Genomic DNA, 18947 nt, shown 5'->3' on the forward strand with positions numbered 1-18947 from the left:
GGTGTGGGGGTCGCTAGTCAGGAATCAAATGCAAGGCCACACCACCAGTCGGGGGAGAAGCGTCTCTATTGAGGGCTCTGAGCCAGTGCCTGGACCCAGCACAGACAGGGCTTCTAGGAGAAGAGGCGGACGGTGCCATCAGCCCCTGAGGAGAAGACCCACGGCTGGGTGGGGTGGAAAGCAACATCCAGCACGCCCAGGTCTCGGGTCAGCTTGTGCCCCCTCAGCACCTTCACTGGCACCAGCAGGGGGTTCTGCAGCAGGTCGCTGTGGGAGAGGGGAGGGTTCAGACAGGGGCAGTCCCCTGGGGGGCAGTCCCCTGGGGAGACAGTCGTCAGCACTCACTTGTACACCATCCCATGGCAGACAATGACACTGCCGTCGTCGGAGCCGGATGCAAAGAGCGGATACCGGGGGTGGAAGGCCACTGCCCGCAGGGCCTTCTTGTGGTGCCTGGAAAGGGGACCTGATTGAGGGCAGGCCGGGGAAGGGGGTATGGGGGACGGCCCAGCGGATGACAGCCTCCCGCCCATGCACGCATACACACGCACATGCACGCACACGCGAGCACAGGGCCTCACCTCAGCACTCGGTAAGGCTTGGTGGAAAGGTCCAGGTCAAACCACACCAGCTTGCTGTCGTAGCTGCCGCAGATGAGGTTGTCACCTGGGAGCAGACATGGTGGTGGGAACCTGGTGCCTGGTCATGCCACCCAAGGGGTGCGTCCTCCATGCCCCACCCCTCACCTGCAGGGTGCACAGCCATGCTGGACACCCACTTGCAGTTGGGCATCAGCTTCTTGGTGAGCTCCTGGCGCAGCAGGTGGTACAAGCGGACGCTGCGCTGGGAGGCCACCAGCAGGAAGGGCCGGACGGGGTGGAAGGCCACACGCTGTACCTGCCCGTGGCTGCGGCGGAAGGGGCTCTGGCTGCGGCGGCGGCTCAGCTGATGGATCAGCACTTGGGTGTGGCCCTGGGTGGCCAGCACCACGGCCATGTAGTCCCCACGCCCATGCCAGGTCACCTGGGTCACCGGCTGCAGGAAGTGAGGTTGGCTGAGCAGGCCCTCCTCTGCCCCCCGCAAACCCACAACCCACGCCCCTCATCCTCCCATGCCCCACACCTTGCCGTGGCAGATGCGCAGCCTCAAGCCCCCCTGGCGCTCCTCCTCTGAGGCTTCTAGCCAGCGGGCGGGCTGCAGGGCAGGCTCCTCAGGTGGGGTGAAGGTGCCCAGCAGCTGGTCCGTGCTGCCCACTACCAGCCGGTCCCCCAGGGCTGGGTTCAATAGCAGCACCGTGTCCTCCCTGCAGGCAGAGCCAAGCGTGGCCACTCAGACAGGCAGTCCCTGCTGCCCGCCCCCTTTCCCCACCCAGCCTCGCACTTACACAGCCACGGCCACCAGGCAGATGGTGGGGTTGGGGTTCCATGACACACTCTTCACCACGCCCCCCACAGGCACAGTCCTCATGCAGCGGGCAGTAGCTACCTCCCAGAGCCGCACGGAGCCATCATCTGAGCCTGGACACAGCAGATAGACCCTCAGCACCCACCCTCCCAACCAGGCTCCCATGTTGGGGTTCCCCCACTTTAGGCCCACCTGAAGCCAGCCACTGGCCCCCAGGGGAGACACTCAGGCAGCGGACGAGGTCGCTGTGGCCCCTGTAGACCTGCAGGGAAGGGGCAGTGAGGACATGGACAGCTAGCTCCCAGGAGTGGGCTCCCCCCGCCCCCTGCTTACCAGGGCCTGGCATGTGGGGAAAGGCTGCAGGTCCCGTGGGCGAGGCAGTTTGGGGATGAGGTCTTCAGGGTCCACATTCACCTGAGGCAGGGAAGCACACGGTCATCTTGTGTCCCTCCCTCCCCAGACGCCCCCACCCAAGAATCCCGCCTCCGTGTACCCTCATCTTGCGCTGCCGCGGGCACAGATAGAGATCCAGGCAGCGCTCAAAGCGCTCATGGATGAAGCGGCCATAGGCAGGCACGGCCCGAAGGCTTGGGAACTTGCGTGGCAGGAAGTTGAGCTTCCGCTCACTGGGCTCCTGCTGCTCCCAGGCCAGGCTCTGTGGACACAGAGACGGGGGTGAGCTGGGGCCAGGGCCCAGGACACAAACCCCACCTGAGCCAGACCCACCTCCTCCTCGCTGGGCAGGTACTCGGGGGGCGGGTTGTAGGACTCGGCATGGCCCGGCAGGGCCAGCTTGGGCGCCGGCACATGCATCTTGTGACGTCCCAGCACGGCATTGGGGTCCTCCTGAGCCCACAGGTCATAGAAGCTGGGGGCAGGGTCACGGGGCCGGCGAGGCTGGATCCAGCCCATCTTGATCGCGTGCACCATGCGCGACACCTGCAGACAGATGTGGTCAGGGCAGGGCAGGGCAGGCAGTGTGGCCGCACCTGGAGAAGGGCACCCACCTTTTCCTTCTCCACCAGGGATGGGATGAAGCTGCGCTTGTCAGCGGGGCGGTTGGTCACAGGGTGGATCATGAGGTCCCCACTGAAGAAGTCCACAGCCGGCTGGGGAGACGAGCACAGGCTGTGGCCAGGTCCCTACAGTGTCCCGACCCCGGGGCCAGCCACAGCCACAGCCACCTACCTCATACGGGTCAAAGCTCGCATCCCCAAACTGGCCCCTCTGCAGCCGCTGTACCAGGGCCACCTGCTCATCTGTCAGCCGCACGTCGTGCCCCGTCATCCGGTCCTGCACTGTGCGCCTGGGGGACCACCCATCAGAGCCCAGCTCCCAGCCCCCATCCCTCATCCCCCATCCTGCCCCCCAGGCTCACCAGTAATCAGGGTCATCCATCTTGTCCAGAAACTGGTCCAGCTCATCGCGGGTTCGCACGGGCTTATAGATGCGCCTGCCATCCAGGTCATAGCCCACGTGTGGGAAGTCATCGTACCACTGCAGGGGCACGTTGCCCACCGTGTTCCGCACGTCCTAGGGCAGCAGGCAGCAGGTCAGCACTGCAAAGCCATCGTGCCACCTCCCCCGCCCTTTTCAAGCCCCTCAGAGACAGGCCGGGGGGAAGGGCGAGAACCAGGGGACAGGCCTCAAGGCAGGACCAGGCACCCCGACACATGCCTGCCCTGGGCGTGACGTGGCACAGGGGCCAGGCTGCCCCCCTTCAGCCCAGAGACTCCGGAGCTGCACCTCACATTTTCCACTGAAGTGGTGCCGACCCTGAGCCCCCCCGGATTCCCTGGCCAAGGCTCTGGAGCCACAGACAAGGGTGAGCTCATCGCGTGGGCTCCCTCCCCTGGCAGGGCCTTAAGCAAAAATGGGCAGCCACAGGCAGGGAAGACCCCGCCAACCCCTCCAAGGGGAGGCAGAGGCCACTGCATGCTGCCTATAGGCATGCAAAGACCCCCCAGCTACCCCCATCCTGTCCGCCACCCCCTATGGGCAGAGCAGCTGCATTCCTGGACACACATTCCTGGTCGAGGCCCCTGCCAGCCACCACCCTCCCTCCACCCAGCACCGAGACTGCTGCCCAGGCGCCGCTTCCTGCAACAGTAGCCACAGGGGGAGGGGCCCAGAGGAGAGTGAGCCCAGCTGGGAGCCCAGGCCCTTGCAGGACAGAACCCTCTGCACCTGCCCACCGGCCTTAGCACTCCCAGCACCGGCACCCGTGTGCCCGTTCAGTGCCAGGAGCCCCTTCCTTCTCTGCACAGGGTGGGGCCTCCAGTGCACGGCCATTTCTGAACTGGACAGATTGGGGGGGGGGGTGCGGATCCAGGGGCAGGGGGTGTGGAGGGGCATTCAGAGGCTTCTCCAGAGAAGAGGCATGAGCCAGGAAAGGGGGGGTGGTTTCCAGGCAGAGGACACAGCTTGTGCCAGACCTGGAGGGTACAGCTGATGCCAGGTGGGGGCAGGTGCAGAGGAGGCTGTGTGCCACCAGGGGACCCCACGTGTAAATGTTAGGGGGCGTTGCAGGAACTGGGGCTGAACTGTAGCTCCTCAATAATCCTCTGTGGCCCCCCCCCACCCCCCGCACTCCTGGCACAAAAGGCCCAAGTGTACATGGGAGGGAGAGACAGACAGGGTGTGGCCAGGCGCCTGGGCCAGGGCAGCTGGGTTAACTTGGTCATGCCAGAGAAAAAGGCTGGGGTCGTGGGCCCCCTTTGACCCTCCTGCCCGGCTGAGAGGGCTGCACAGCACAGCCCCAGATCCACCCAGAAGGGGGCTCCCACTTTCCCGCATCCCCCGGAGGCAGCAAGATGCTCCGGGCCACGCCAGTGCCCCTTCAGCGCGGCGCCGGGAGGCAAAGGGACGCAGGGCCCCAGCTCCGCGGCCTCCAGGGGCGGGGCGGCGGGAGGAGGGCGGGGCCGCGAGGGGGAGGGGCCGCCGCCGCTATAAAGGCCGGGCCCGCGGCCCCACTCCAGCCCGGGACGCACACGTGCGCGCGGTGCTGCAGCCGCCACCGTGGGCGCCCCAGACGCGCGCCTCCCCGGCCCGGGCGCCTGCCCACGAGGCTCGGCGGCATGCGCTGCGCGCGGAGGAGCTGACGGCGTGCCCGCCGGCCCTGCCCCTCACCATGCTGCGCTCGGCGCCGCCCGGCCGCTACCTGTACCCAGAGGTGAGCCCGCTGTCGGAGGACGAGGACCAGGGCAGCGAGAGCTCGGGCTCCGACGAGAAGCCCTGCCGCGTGCACGCCGCGCGCTGCGGCCTCCAGGGAGCCCGGAGACGGGCCGGGGGGCGCAGGACGGGGGGCGGCTCGGGCCCCGGAGGACGGCCCGGCCGGGAGCCCCGGAAGAGGCACACGGCAAACGCGCGCGAGCGGGACCGCACCAATAGCGTGAACACGGCCTTCACGGCGCTCCGCACCCTCATCCCCACGGAGCCGGCCGACCGCAAGCTCTCCAAGATCGAGACGCTGCGCCTGGCCTCCAGCTACATCTCGCACCTGGGCAACGTGCTGCTGGTGGGCGAGGCCTGCGGCGATGGGCAGCCCTGCCACTCGGGGCCCGCCTTCTTCCACGCTGCGCGGGCTGGCAGCCCCCCACCGCCCCTGCCGCCCCCGGCCCGCGATGCGGAGAATGCCCAGCCCAAGCAGATCTGCACCTTCTGCCTCAGCAACCAGAGGAAGCTGGTGAGTGTGGACGCAGGGCACCCAAGGACGGGGCCCTGAGAAGGCTGGCACCCCTACAAGCCCACACCTGCTGGGCAGAGGCAGGGCCAAGGAGCAGTCCCCACCCCCACCCCCACCCCCAGCAGCACCTGTAACCGAAGGGGCGCGTCCCAGGGAGGGAGGAGGCCAGGCGGAGGCGGCAGGGCTGGGCCTTCTGTGCGTCCCAAACAGGTCCTATGGGACCAGAACGGGACCAGAACGGGACCAGAACGGCCCACCCAGGGCCAGGGGGGTCTGAGAGGCAGGCAGGGCACAGACAGGGCTGGTCTGAGCGATGCCGGGCCCTCTGCCTCCACAGGACGGGGAAGGAAGCAGGAAGGACCCCTCGGGGACAGTTGCCAGGCTACAGCCCCTGCCCTGGCCTAAGGCTTCTCGGGCACCTGCTGTCCCTCCCTTGGCCCAGCCGGGCCCCAGGGCTGCCCACCCAGATGTGGCTGTGGGTCTGAAGGCAGGAGGCTGGCAGGGGCTGGGGGGGGCTACTCGAGGGCCGTGATTTACAGCTCCTGCTGTGCTTGGTGGCACCGGAGCAGCAGGGCGAGCGGGAGAAAATACGGCCCGGCTTTCCCCAATCCCCACTTCCTCTCCAGACAGCACGCGCGAGCTCCTGGGGCCCGAACATCTGGGAAATTTAATTTTACAATTCCGGCTGCGCAGTGTGCTCTCCTCCCACTGCACGGGGATGCGGGGCGAGCACGGAAGGGGCTTTCCTGGCCCGCCAGCCCGTGGGCGCAGGGTCCCAGAGGCGCCCAGGCCCTGACACTGCCCTCCCCTCTGCAGAGCAAGGACCGTGACAGAAAGACGGCGATTCGGAGCTAGAGGCTGATGCCACTGGGCGACCCCCGGAGAGCCCCATGGACCTGACTCGGGCACAGGCCTCCCGTGCGGGCACCCACAGGCCTGCTCTGCCTCCCGCTGCGAGTGGGGCTGATGGACAGGCAGGTGGCGACGGGACTCTGAACTGGCCACAGCACTGCCCAGGCCACTGGAACTGTCCACGCTGGCTTCCTACCTGGGTTTTCTTTTGGTCACTACATGTTGGCATCTTGTGTCTTTGATATGATAATATAAAGTCTGGAAATTTTGTATAATTAAAAACAAAACAGTATCTTCCAAAAGTGGGAGCCCACTTCCTCTCAAAGGGTCCAGAATCCTTCCCGGGCCCATCTGCCCCCAGGGCTGTCTCTCTCCGCGCCCTGTCCGCACTGGGCTGGAGGCACCCAGCTCTCGGGGCAGGTCCCACCTGCCAGGCCTCGGCTGTCCTTCCCAGGCCCAAGGCACAGTGCGGCGCCTCCTGCTAGGGCAGTGGGCCTGGGGGACAAAGGAGAAGGGGGATGGGGGAGGACAGGGCTGGTGGGATGCAGCCCGCCCTGGGGCCCCACTCTCAGGACCTGTATGGCGCCCAGGGCTTCGTGTGGATCTCAGGGCCTTGGCACTTCAGCCTGTGACCATGGAGCCCCAAGAAATGGACGTGTGGGTAAGCTGAGTGAGGGGCATTGCCTGGCAGAAGTGGGCCTGGGCCAGGAGGCAGCCCCACATGCACCCTGGGGCACACGCCCCCCAGCCCAGCCCTGCACTCGGCCCACACGGGAAAGACCCCTAGCCACTTACCACCGAGTCTACCCCAAAGCCCCATCTGCCAATGAGGAGGGCGACGGGCCCCTCCCCGGCTGTGCACAGCTGGCTCACCATTAAAAGCCTGCAGGTGACAATTATAGCTCAGCGGCTGTGATCACCAAGGGCACAGGGGAGGAGAAAGGCGGGGTGGCCCTAGGTGGGCCTCCTCCCCCCACCCCACAGGCCAGCAGCCTGCCTTCTGGCGAGTGTGAGGAACGGCCGAAGGGCAGGTACCAGCCCTGGGCCTCAGCCCTCAGTGCAGGCGCCAGGCCTCTCGGACATGCCCTCTTGGGCCCCAGGGGAGCGGCCAGGTGCTGAGGCTCACGTGGGCAACCCAGCAGGGCAGGGCCAGAGCTGCCCCCTCCTCTGCATGGACGGGCTCCAGGGAACTGCGGAACAGGAAGCGGTGGTGTAATTTTGGAGGAAATTCTCAAAGCCAGAGCCATTAAGGGCTAGAGGGGGGCTGTGTCCAATCTGATAGAAATATAACAGGATAAAAAGTCACAGCGCAGGTCCCACTCAGAGAAACCCAACCCCAAATTTCCTCTCCTTAATCCTGAAGGAGCCCACAGCTGGCCCAGGGAGGGCGGAGGGCGCGCTCAGTCACTGCACCAGTCCCCCCACCGGCCTGCTGGGGAGCAGGACCCAGCAGGGGACTCCGGGACCCACCTGGGGGCTGAGAAAGGCTCCCCTTCCCCTCCTGGGACCCCAGGACACCAAGAACATGCCCTGGGGGAGGCTGGGCAGGCAGTGCGCTGGGGTGTCGGAGGCACCCCCTGCTGCTTTGAGCACCATGCAGGTGTGGGAGGCTCCATGGCACACTGGCCTCACATCTCCACACCTGGGCCCAGGTTGCAGGGGACAAACCTCCTTCATGAACCCCGCACGATGACGGGTAGCCATTGTGCGCCTCCCTCACCACCACAAAGTGCCCACGGGGAAGGGGAGGCATGCAGTGAGGCCGAGAGGATCCTGGAGGACAGACGGGGAGGGGGGGGGGGGGGAGGCTGGTAAGGGGTGTGCAGGGGGAGCAGCGGCAGTGACCCGCCGGGGCGCGTGCGGGAGGAGGACGTGTGGAGGTGGGAAGTCAGTGGGAGGACAGGCCTCTGGGATGGTCCCCAGGGCCCAGCTGGTCGGGTGCACGGGGGCCAAGCCCTCCGCTGCCGCGCCTATGACTCCAACAGCGGCTGCAGCTTGGCTGCCTCGGGCCTGGGCAGCGGGCCCGGCTGCTCCCTGAGCTGCACCAGTAGCAGTGGCTGGACCGCCAGCCAGCAGGGGGGTGGGGAGGAGCACTCCGTCACCCTCCACTGCTCCAGAAATTCAAACCAGACTGGGGGCGGCCCCACGCACGTCCCCTTGGCTGCACAGCCCGCTGGGCCGGGGGTGGCAGGTGCTCCCGCCCACCGCAGCCCTGCTTCCTTCCCTCCACCGCTGGCCAGGGACAAAGACCCAGGGCTTTCCGTGTGCCCCACAGGCATCTGGAAAGGAGGGGGCCGCCCGCACCGGGGCCAGCAGCCGCCTCTGCAGGCCAAGCTGGACTGGAAACACTCCCATCGGCCTCGGCTGTCAGCTCCCTGTCCCCGGCCTGGGGAACGAGCTGCTGGCGGCACCACATGATTCATCACCAGGCCGCCTGCGCCCGCGGCCAGCCGGCCCCCACCCTGCTCAGCACCTGCGTCTGCCAGGAAGCACATGTGACCCCGAGGGTGAGCACGCCAGCCCCTCCAGGTCAGGCCCTGTGCTGCAGGCCCGGCTGAGGGCACAGGCAGCCCCAGCCCCGCTCTCCTGGGGCGGCTCTGCCCCGGGGACCAGCCCCATCAGTCTGTGGGATACAGGGGCAGGTCCCCACCCCTACTGCACCGGACAAGGCAGCCAGTGGCTGCTTGAGGCGGCGGCGACGGTTCCGCCCGATGAGCCCACCCCTCCCCCTCCCCAAAGTGGCTGCAGCTGTCAGGACCGCAGATTGGAACTGCAGGTACGCTGGCCGGCTGCCACCGCCCGTCTGTCTGCGAGGGAGGAAGCCGGCCCACCTCTGGAATCCTTCACTCGCTCCTCGTTCCCTCTCCACCTGTCCCCCGGGAGCGCGGGGTCAGCCGCCCTCGCTCCGCTCGCTCTTCCCGGCCCCTCTCCGATTACAATGCGGCCCTGTTCGCAGCCCCTGCACGAAGCTCCCGCCTGTCTTGGAGGCCTGGGCCTTCCTGCTCAGTCCTCCGGCTCCTCCGAGGTGTCTGATCTCAGGGCCCCGCTCACCTGCTGCAGGGAACCCACGGAGGCTCCAGCATGAATCCTGGTCGTTAGACCCAAGGGCTGAGAAAGCCAGGTCCTGCCCTAGAGCAACGCTGGCCGAGGGGACCCAGCAGCGGCTGGAGGCAGGCGGGGCCCGCTGATGGCCAGGCAGACCTCCTCCGTCGGCTGCGCGTTAGGTTTGGACTCAGGAGCAGGGCAGCTCTGCGAGACCAGCCCAGGCGCCCCACACTCGTCTGCTGTCCGTCCCTCACAAAAGCCATACTGGCTGGGCCCGCCCCTGAGCCAGCAGACACTTGTAGACACAGGGCCCTCCAAGCTCACTGCACGCCCCGACCTGCTCGGCTGTTGGGGGAGCAAGTCTGCCCCCAGGGGGTCTGCAGGGAGAAAGCACTGAGACCCCAACCTCCGGCCCCTCCCCTGCGCTGACCAGGGTCCAGGGAGCGTTGCTAGGGGGGTGCAGGCTCTGGCCCCTCAGAGCGGTAAAGCCACATTATTCAGAGACAGAGCAGCCCTCAAGCTGGGCCTGGGCCTGGGAACTGCACACCTTTCCCAGCCCCCCCTCCTGCAGGGGACCTGTCCCAGCCCCAAGCAGGTCCCTCAGCCGTCCCTGCCTGAGCCACACCCCTGCCAACCTCCCCACAGAGCTTGCCTCCCAGGGGGCACACCCAAGCCCCAGGCAACCCTCTAGAACAGCGGTTCTCAACCTTCTGGCCCTTTAAATACAGTTCCTCATGTGGTGACCCAACCATAAAATTATTTTCGTTGCTATTTCATAACTGTCATGTTGCTACTGTGATGAATTGTCATGTAAATATCTGATATGCAGGATGGTCTTAGACGACCCCTGTGAAAGGGTTGTTTGACCGCCAAAGGGGTCGCGACCCACAGGTTGAGAACCGCTGCTCTAGAAGGAGGCCCTGCCCAGCACCCGCCCACCCGCCCGGGCTCCCAGTGCCAGGGAAAGCAGCTCTCAGTGGGCACCCAGCAGGCTGGGGCTCTGCGGCCACCTTCACCTCGGCTGCTGCACAGACCCAAGACCTGGCTGGGTCCCAGGGTGCTCACTGCACACCTCCTATGGGGCAAGGACACCCCCTGCTCCCTTCTCACCAGCCCTGCCTGTCCCCCACCTCGGGTGGCTTCTCTCCACACGGGGCAGGAGCCCCACCCACGCACCCTGGCCTGGCTCAGAGCTGGAGCCGGGGCAAAGGGACCAGGGGGCAACCTGCGGTCATGACCATCACCCCACCAGCCCTCCCGCCACCTACAAGCCGAGGCCGTGGGCAGCCGGGGCCAGTGGCCCCATTCGGAGGCTGGCTGGGGGGTGGAGGCCGCCAGGGGGGCCGGGGCGCGGGGCGGTCTGTGAGGCTGAGACACTAGCAGGCTCCGCGCTGGGCGTCCCACAAACAGCTCAGAAACCCGAGCCGCCTGCTTGGCTGCCAGCAACGACGCAAGCGCGGCCGGCCGGGCGGGGCGGGCGCCCCGGAGGAGCGGGAGGCCGCCAGCACTGGAGGCAGCTGCCGGTTCGGTAGCTCGGAGAAGCCATTAACGGCGTTTGGCGCGAGAGCAGAGGGGATCGCGGGTTCTGGACGCAGACAGGCCTGGCTGTCCCTGCGGATCTGAGATAGCTCGAGCCGAGGGGGGCCGAGGGGGGCCAAGGAGCCAGCCAGCACCACAGCCCTGCCCCCATCCAGGCCTGGGCGCAACTGATGGTTTGGGCCCAGGGTCCTCTCTGCTTTCTGCCAGAGTTCACAGTGGCCCTGACCCCTCACCTGAGACACAGCCACAGGCCTGCTGGGGGCCCCTCTCGGCCTCCGTTTTCCTCAGTTTCTCCAGCTGCTTAAACAAAGAGGAGGGGCAGCGCAGTGCAGACCGCCAGCCCCCTCCCCGCGCCCCTCCCCCACCCCGGGCCTTGGCGGCTGGATGAGATCACGTCTGTGAGGTGCCGGTGCCCTGGAGAGGGGCGAGGTGGACACGTGGGGGCTGGGCAGACGAGCCCACAGGCTCCTCAGGGCTCCCCACAGGCCAGGACCCTGCCAGGACCAGCAGACATCCGGGGGCTTCGCCCAGGGAGCTTGGGGAAAGGGACAGAGTGTGAGTCCTAAGACAGGACCACGTCTCCCATGAAGGCAGGCGGCACCAAGCCAGCAGTGTCTGGATGGGGGGTGGGGGGTTCAGGCCCAGCAGAGGCCACAGCCAGAGGGCCCAGAAGCCCCAGTGTCCCCCAGCCCCCAGCCCTGCCCACTGCCAAGTGGGGTCCTGGCACCACTGGCCACCTCCACAGACTCTTGGGAGAAAGGCTGCCCTGACCAGAGCAGTGGTCACAGATCCTGGCCTCACAGGCACCAGTCAACCAGGCACAGCCCAGGGAGCACCGGGACCTGGCCGCACCCCACACCACACGCGCCCCAGCCTCCAGGGCCTCCTCCCCAAGCCCACCCAACATCGCTCAGACTCTGGAGACACAGCCACGGCCACCTCAGGGTGGGAGCCACGGGCCCGTGAGCACCCAAGGGGCAACCGTTTCTGGCGGTGGGGGCATCCGACGGACTTCCGAAAGCCGGGCTTGGCCACCCCTCCAGCCACCAGGGGGCTGCTCTGGCAGCAGAGGGCGGGCAGAGCGGCTCCCGCCTGTCACTCAGCCGCCATATGGGATACTCATCTCCGAGGAAGCGCCCGCAGCCCCCGCAGTGGCTCCAGGACAGGAGCGCCCCTCCCCCAGGTGGGAGGCCCCTCCCCCGGCCTGCACTCCATTTACAATCATCATCGATTTCTCAAAATACCAAATATAAAAAAGTAGCCGACAGGATGTGGCTGCCGACAGCCAGAGCCCCTGGGAGGGGAGACAGGCAGGGAGCCGCTCCGCCTGGCCCCCCTTCGCCGAGCGCGCCCGCTGCTCCGGCCAGGAAACCAATTTATTTTGTTTTGTCTCTGTTCTCTGAACGCACAGAGACCGGATCGGGCGGACAGCCAAGGCTCTTGCAGCCGCTGCCAGCAGAGCCTAGGATGGGGGTGGAAGCAAGTGGGGGGCCGCCCTCCCCAGGCCTGGCCGCCCCCATAGGTGGCAGGAAGTGCTCCTGCGGCCAAGGACCTGGCCCCCCAGCCTCGAGGCCACACCTGACCCAGAGGCACCAGGGAGGGGACAGGTGGACAAGGACCACGGCCACCGTGGACTCAGAGCTCCCAGCTCCCCGCCCTCCCACCCATCAGGACCTCTGGACCCCAGACTGCGCACCCCTGGCCCCACATCACACGGTCCCCACTTTCCCCTCCAGATTGTGAACCTGAGGGGCAACCAGATCCAGGGGCCTTGCCCAGCCTGTGCCTGGAGGACATGGGCCCTACTGGGCAAGGCCCTCAGGCAGGGTTTCTGCAGGAAGCGACAGGGCTGCTGCCCATCTCCCTCCACTGGAGACGGTGGCTCAGAGTGACAGGCCTGGGTGGTGTGGGGAATGCCACCTGGAGTGTGACCCTGGCGTGCCAGCCCCCCACAGGGCCAGGGCATGGGGCCACTGCACCCCCTCCCCCCGCGATGACACACACTCCTGTAGTCATGAGTCCCAGACCCCAAATCTCTCTTCCAGACCCGGAATGGGGCTGGGGCCAGACGCCCACTCGGCCGCCCGAGGGCTGGCTCCCCTCTCCCCTGCCCTCCCCTGCCCGTAGCGCCGCCCTACCTCCTCATCGGAACTGTCCTCTACGTACTCGTCCTGTGCTCCTGCCACCGCTTCTGTCCTCGGGGGCGAGGAGGGGGTGCTGACAGCCTGTGGAGGGAGGAGAACGTGCTCCAGTGACACCAACGCCCTCTGACCCCAGGCAGGCCCCAGGCCCCTCCTGGGTGGTGGGGGCGTGAGGACAAACTGTCCATCCAGCTGACTCTGAGGTCACGGTTCCCGCCACCCCCTATCTCTGAGAAGCTCCAAATCAGCCCGGGGCCTCAGGACAAGACCAGGAACACCCAGGCCTCAGTGGGCCTTTTGGGGGGTGGGGGCCCGGCCCGGGTCCTCTGTCAGGGGCCAGACCCATCACCATGTCCAAGCTCTGGGAGAGGACCCCCGGGAGGGGACGACACCTGGTACCAGGCAGCAACCAGCCACCAGGGTCCCTGAGCCCCGAAACGAAAGGGGGCTGCAGGGATCCTGGCCTAACAGTCCCACCACCAGCCCTGCCAGGCCGTGCCAACTTGGGGTCCGGGGCAAAGCGAGGGCTGGAGGTCCCACTTGAGAGAGGTGTGGTGCTGTCAGCCACATCCCAGGGGCCACAGCAGCCCCTCCCAGAGCAGACCCCTGCCTTTGGCCCAGGCCCAGGGGAGCATCACAGCCAGCCCCGAGGCACCTGGGCCGGCCCCCAGGCCCCTGCCCCACCCACCACATCCCTGGCCCCAGGCTGACCCCATCCACCAGGTCAGTGAGTGGGTGTTGCTGAGCATTCACACCTCAACCTGGAAAACAGATTCCACCAGCAGGGTGGGGGGACCAGTGCACTGGAAGGGGGTGATGGGGAAAACAGTCCGCACTCACCCCCGGGGGCAGTAAGTGCTGGGGAGCAGGAGCCCTCCACCGCCCAGAGCCCACCCCCCGCCCCCGCTCCCCGGCGAGAGCCAAAGGCCTGCAGGCAGCTCTTCCTCCTGTTTTTCCCTTCAGTGTGAGGAGGGTGAACCCTAGGTTTCTTCCCAGCCAGGACCCAGGCAGGATTTGGTCTCCATGTCCCCCTGCCCCTGCTCCCAGCACCGCCTGTCAAAGTGGGTGGGCAAGGCCCGGAAGGCGTGGGCACAGGTGGGGATACAGAGGGCGACCCCCAAGCCTCTGCCCTACCCAGGCCCAGAGCTCTCTGCCATTGGTGCCCACGAAGCCCCCAGCAAGCACCCCTGCCCCAGGCCCTGGGCCTGGCTGTCTGCGAATCTCAACAAGCACCCAATGGGCCATGGCTCTCTGCCGCCCACAGCGCCAGCCTGCCCGATGCTCCTCGGGCGCCAAGTCCCACGGCATCTGTGCCACCGGGGTGGCCAAGGATCTTGGCGGGAGACGCAGACACGTGCCCTGTTCCGCGTGCAGCAGCGACTCCCACAAGACTCAATGTGCAGTCCCCTTGGGACACGACGTACCCCTCCCTCCACCTCCAAGACCCCATGCTGCAGGGCAGCCGCCAGCCGCCAGCCGCCAGGGGGCAGTGCATTAAAGAAACACTCAGCTAAGAAACAAGACCAGGAAGACATAAAACAAACAGAAAGGATGCCAGCACGGACATGAAGGTCCCTGCCCAGCACCCCAGTCCTGGCCGCCAGCACCGGGTCCTCAGGCACACCCCCAAGGTGGTGGGGTACCAGATCCACATGCCCTGGAGGGGCTCAGGCACAATCTGGCACTGCCCCCTGAACCTGCCCTGTGGGAAGCAGGGCTCTGTAAGCAACTGGCCCCAGCCAGGGACTGAGGAGGGGCTGTGGGTGGAGGAGCCCAGATCTGGCCGGGGTCCCCACACACCATTCCCAGGGTCTACAGTGAGTTCTGTGTACAGCACTCTCAGTCATCTGGAAAATACGACTCATTGGGCCAAAATATTACTAGGTCTCTTTCGATTGCAGCAAGCAAACTAATGAAAGTGGGAATTTTTTCACAAAAGGTTAAAAAAACAAAATAGAGCCCTAGCCAGTTTGGACAGAGCGTCGGCCTGCGGACTGGGGAGTCCTGGGTTCAATTCCAGTCTAGGGCATGTACCTGGGTTGTAGGCTTGATTGCCAGTAGGGGGCGTGCAGGAGGCGGCCAATCAATGATTCTCTCTCATCACTGTTGTTGCTATCTCTCTCTCCCTTTCCCTTTCTCTCTGAAATCAATAAAAATACACTTAAAAAAAATAGAAACTGGCCCTGACCGGTTTGGCTCAGTGGATAGAGCGTCAGCCTGTGGACTGAAGGGTCCCAGGTTCGATTCGGGTCAAGGGCATGTACCTTGATTGCGGGCTCATTCCCAGTAGGGGGTGTGCAGGAGGCAGCTGAGCGATGTTTCTAACTCTCTATCCCTCTCCCTTCCTCTCTGTAAAAAATCAATACAATATATTTAAAGAAAAATAGAAAATGACCTCACGTAAATAGAAAAGACCATACCAAACACAACAAGTAGGAAAAAGGAGCGAAACAAGCAGAAAAGGGAAGAAACGGCTTCAGGCACAAACCCACCGAGACGTGGAACCAAGAGCAGGCAGTGACCCGGCCAGCGTCTCTGCTGGGAGGTGGTGGAGGCCCCGGGAAGGGTGGGGGTGGGGGGGAAGGTGGGGGGGAAGTGGGGGGGAAGGTGGGGGTGGGGGAGGAAGGTGGGGGGCTAAAACCAGCAGTCAAACCCAAAGGAGAGAGAAGACGGGTGTGGGTGGCCAGTGGAGAGCCAGGGAGGACGGAGGCGGACATGGGAGACGGGGAGTGTGGCCTCCTCCAGGGCCCAGGTGCAACCGCGGGCACAGAGCCCCCAGCAGCTCAAAGACACTGACACGCTGTCAAGTGTGTGAGGGGCAGCCCTAGCCGGTGTGGCTTAGTGGGTAGAGTGTTGGCCTGCGGACTGAAGGGTTCTGGGTTCGATTACGGTCAGGGCACATGCCCAGATTGCGGGCTTGATCCCCAGTAGGGGTGTGCAGGAGGCAGCTGATCAATGATTCTTTCTCGTTATTGGTGTTTCTATCTCTCCCTCTAGAATCAATTAAAAAATAATAATAATAATAAAAAAAAAAAGAGTGTGGGACAGAGCTGGAGAGTGCAGCCAGCAGACCGGGCGACTGGCCTGGCAGACAGGGACTCAGGTCAGCAGGGCGATACAGGACAGGACAGGCTGTCCCCCGCAGGGGGCCAGAGGCAGGGTGGTGCACAGAGGAGAGCGGACACAAGATGAGTGAGGAGTCCCCCTCAACGACACCCGGCCAAGCAGTAGGGCTGGGGCCACTGCTCCTGCAGGAAGGGTGGGGGAGCAGCCAGCGCCCAGCCCGCCTTGCCAGGTGGTGGCCCCGTCCTCATTCACACCCAAGGACACCGCGCTCTTCCTCCATGAGCTCCTCCTGCCCACGGCCAGGTGGGGGAGCTCGGACATCTGAGGCCAGGATGGCCTGTGCTCTCCCAGCCCCGTGGGAAGGACATGCCAGGTAAACACACAGCTGTTTCCACCAGGAAAAGAGGAAAGGAACTTCAGGCTGGACAGTAAACTGCGTTTTAGCGGGAAAGTTGGGTTGAAAGGGAGTTCTAGGAAAAGGGACTGAAAAGAACAGACAGAGCAGCCCTGCGGCATGGCCCAGTGGTCAGAGTGCCCGCCCCTACAAGGATCTCGGGTTCCACTCCCGGTCAAGGGCACGTACCTGGGTTGCAGGTTCAATCCCCAACCCCCACTGGGGTGTCTGTGGGAGGCAACCAATTGCTATGTCTCTCTCACATTGATGTTTCTCTCTCTCTCTCTCTGTCCCTCCTCCTCCTTTCCACTCTCTCTAAACGTCAGTGGAAAATATCCCTGGGTAAGGATTTTTTTAAAAAGTTAAAAAAGATGTGGAAAAACAGTTGCTCATAGCCCTACACACCAGGATCAGGAGCATGAAGGCGCCCTCTCCTCTGAGCGCCCAGCGTGGCAGGCAGAGCCTGGGCGGTGGGAGGGTTCGGTCTGGTTTAAATCTTTCCTTCCCAAGGAAACAGAGGGACCCAGTCTGCTTTCTGGTGTCCGTTGCGAGAGTAAGTTCTGTACAAGCCAAGGTCTTCCCTTCCGAACGCAGGGCCAGTGGTCACAGTGAAAGCTTGTTCCTCAGAACATCCTAACAAACGCGTTTCCGTTAAATTCAGCCCTTCTCCCTGTTGCTAACAAGACAAGAGCGAGGTGCACCTTCCCCCACCATCACAGAACAGGTGGCCTGGCTCCCTCACGTGTCCCTTGCCTGCGAATCCCTCAGGATTTGCCCCTAAAAACCCAGCTTAGCGACAGGGGCTGAGTGCCCTGGAGAGCATCCCAGCTTCAAACACGTGTTCCACCTGGTCCCAGATGCGTCCCAGGTGCATCAGAGGAGCGACAAGGGCCTGGGTTCCTCAGGAAACTGGGAGGAAGCCGTGCAGGACGTGTGTCCCCAAGGCCTGCCAGGTGCTCTCTTTCCTGGACGATTTCATGGAGACAAGGGAGCCCACGGCGCGGGGCCCTGGGCCACTCACCTGCTGCTCAGCGGTCTTCCCTGTCCTGCGGTGGCCCTCATCACCGCTGGCCCCATCCTGTCCCTCAGTGGAGTCCTCGCTGCTGCCGCTGCCAGAATCCTCCAGGCCTGAGAACACGCTCTCCTCGCTGTCCGACAGGCCAGAATCGCTGCCGTCCCCGAGGCTAGGAGCACGGGCCCAGAGGAGAGAAGGCTGCAAGGAGCACAGTGTGAATGACCGCAGACCCACAGCCTGCCCCTGGCCACACACGGACCCACAGCTCAGTGTGGCCAGCCTCCAAGGCCAGGTCACAAGCCAGGGCAGGCCGTCCGCACAGCCCACCTCTGCCAGCAGCAGGACCACCACCCTCGGAAGGGAGAGTTAAGTCCCAGCATCTCACACTGTCCCCTTCTTAGATTTGTTCCCATCCGGAACAAGTGGGGGAGGGGGAGGGGGAGGGGAGGGGGAGGGGAGGGGGAGGGGGAGGGATAGAAACATCAATGATGAGAATCATGGGTCGGCTGCCTCCTGCACGCCCCCTACTAGGGATCGAGCTCGAAACCCAGACATGTGCCCTTGACTGGAATCCAACCTGGGACCCTTCAGTCCGCAGGCTGATGCTCTGTCCACTGAGCCACACCAGCCAGGGCCTGTCACTGCCTTTGAAAGTGGAACAAGAACCCTGGCCCATGTGGCTCCGTTGGTTGGGCGTCAACCCCGCCAATCAATGTTTCCCTCCCTTCCTCCCTCTAAGGAGTAAATTTTAAAAATTTGAAAAGAAAAAGAAATTCCTCTTTGCAAAACGGAACTTGCAGACATTTAGGAAGCAGCTGAGTGGAGTCCTGTCTGTCAGTGCCTCTCGCCGAACGACAGCCTCACTACCGGGGACCCCGCGGCGCTCCGCTCAGCAGCACAGAGGCCGGCGGCCCGGCTCCCCGCTGCCTCCTTCCCACGCTCAGTTGGCCGCGCAATGGCAGCAGCAGCACAAACGGCATCAGGGCCGAGCCTGCGCCCAGGGCGGCCGGCCGGCCGGTGGGGGAGCAGGAGGACGCGCCGCAAAGCGAGGCAACTCCGCTGCGTGGAGTCGGCCGGAGGCTCCCCTGCCCGCGCGGGAGGACCCGGTCGGATGACAGCCCCACTGCCGAGCGGGGTCCGGCCGGACCGCACAGTGGCCGTGAGTCCAGTGAGAACGAGGCGTCCTAGTCTCACAGCCTTTCCCTTCCCGGCGCCTCCGCACGTGAGCGACGTGTGAACACGGACGAGCTCCCGCGGGGGCGGCTGCCATCGGCCCTGGCGGGGACGGAGCTCCGGGGCCGAGAGGCGGCTGCGCGAGGGGCCGGTTCCCGTGGCTGTTCCTCTGCTGCTGCCCCTCCTCCCCACGGACCGTCCCCTCCGCTCCCATCCGGCCGCCCCTGGCGCCAGAGGCGCGCTCTGCCCTGGACGCCCCCAGGGCCGCCGGCCCCGCAGGACAGACTCCCGCTCACGTTCCCGCACGCGAGCTCGGTCCACGCCCCCAGCCACCACGTGGGGCCCACGCCGCCCGCTCACACTCCGCGGCGCCAGCTGTCACCTCCTCGGACGCTGGTTCCGGCTCCTGAGGCCGCTTCCCGGGCCGAGCTCCCGCCGCCGCGCCCGCGCACCCCGTGCCCCGCGCGCCCACCATGATCCGCGCGGGTCCCGCCACTTCCGGCAGCGACTCGGTCGCGTGGGCCTGGGGGCGGGGTCAGATGGCGCGGAAGGCCCGCCCCACGCGCTCTGATTGGTCAGGCGCAGCGCAGCCGGGATGCGCAGGCGCGCCGCGTGCGGGGCGGGGCCTGGGGA

At 65.3% G+C, this 18947-nt stretch overlaps 2 protein-coding genes across 2 annotated transcripts; one reads left to right on the forward strand and one right to left on the reverse strand.

The window, feature by feature from the left end:
* Nucleotides 1-48: 48 nt before the first annotated feature.
* On the reverse strand, nucleotides 49-18854 carry BOP1 (BOP1 ribosomal biogenesis factor). The gene is made up of 16 exons (XM_036303825.1): nucleotides 18697-18854; nucleotides 17148-17339; nucleotides 12664-12750; nucleotides 2783-2937; nucleotides 2593-2710; nucleotides 2412-2513; nucleotides 2131-2343; nucleotides 1898-2059; nucleotides 1738-1818; nucleotides 1597-1666; nucleotides 1385-1517; nucleotides 1123-1303; nucleotides 747-1035; nucleotides 582-666; nucleotides 346-453; nucleotides 49-267 (listed from the first exon to the last, which is right to left on the reverse strand). The coding sequence occupies exons 1-16, from the start codon at nucleotides 18787-18789 to the stop codon at nucleotides 114-116; spliced, it is 2223 nt and encodes a 740-aa protein (XP_036159718.1). The 5' UTR covers nucleotides 18790-18854; the 3' UTR covers nucleotides 49-113.
* Nucleotides 4396-6243, forward strand: SCX (scleraxis bHLH transcription factor). The gene is made up of 2 exons (XM_036303836.1): nucleotides 4396-5089; nucleotides 5906-6243. The coding sequence occupies exons 1-2, from the start codon at nucleotides 4535-4537 to the stop codon at nucleotides 5942-5944; spliced, it is 594 nt and encodes a 197-aa protein (XP_036159729.1). The 5' UTR covers nucleotides 4396-4534; the 3' UTR covers nucleotides 5945-6243.
* Nucleotides 18855-18947: the final 93 nt, after the last annotated feature.

Source organism: Myotis myotis, unplaced genomic scaffold (assembly GCF_014108235.1).
Source record: "Myotis myotis isolate mMyoMyo1 unplaced genomic scaffold, mMyoMyo1.p scaffold_m19_p_38, whole genome shotgun sequence".
NCBI lineage: Eukaryota > Metazoa > Chordata > Mammalia > Chiroptera > Vespertilionidae > Myotis > Myotis myotis.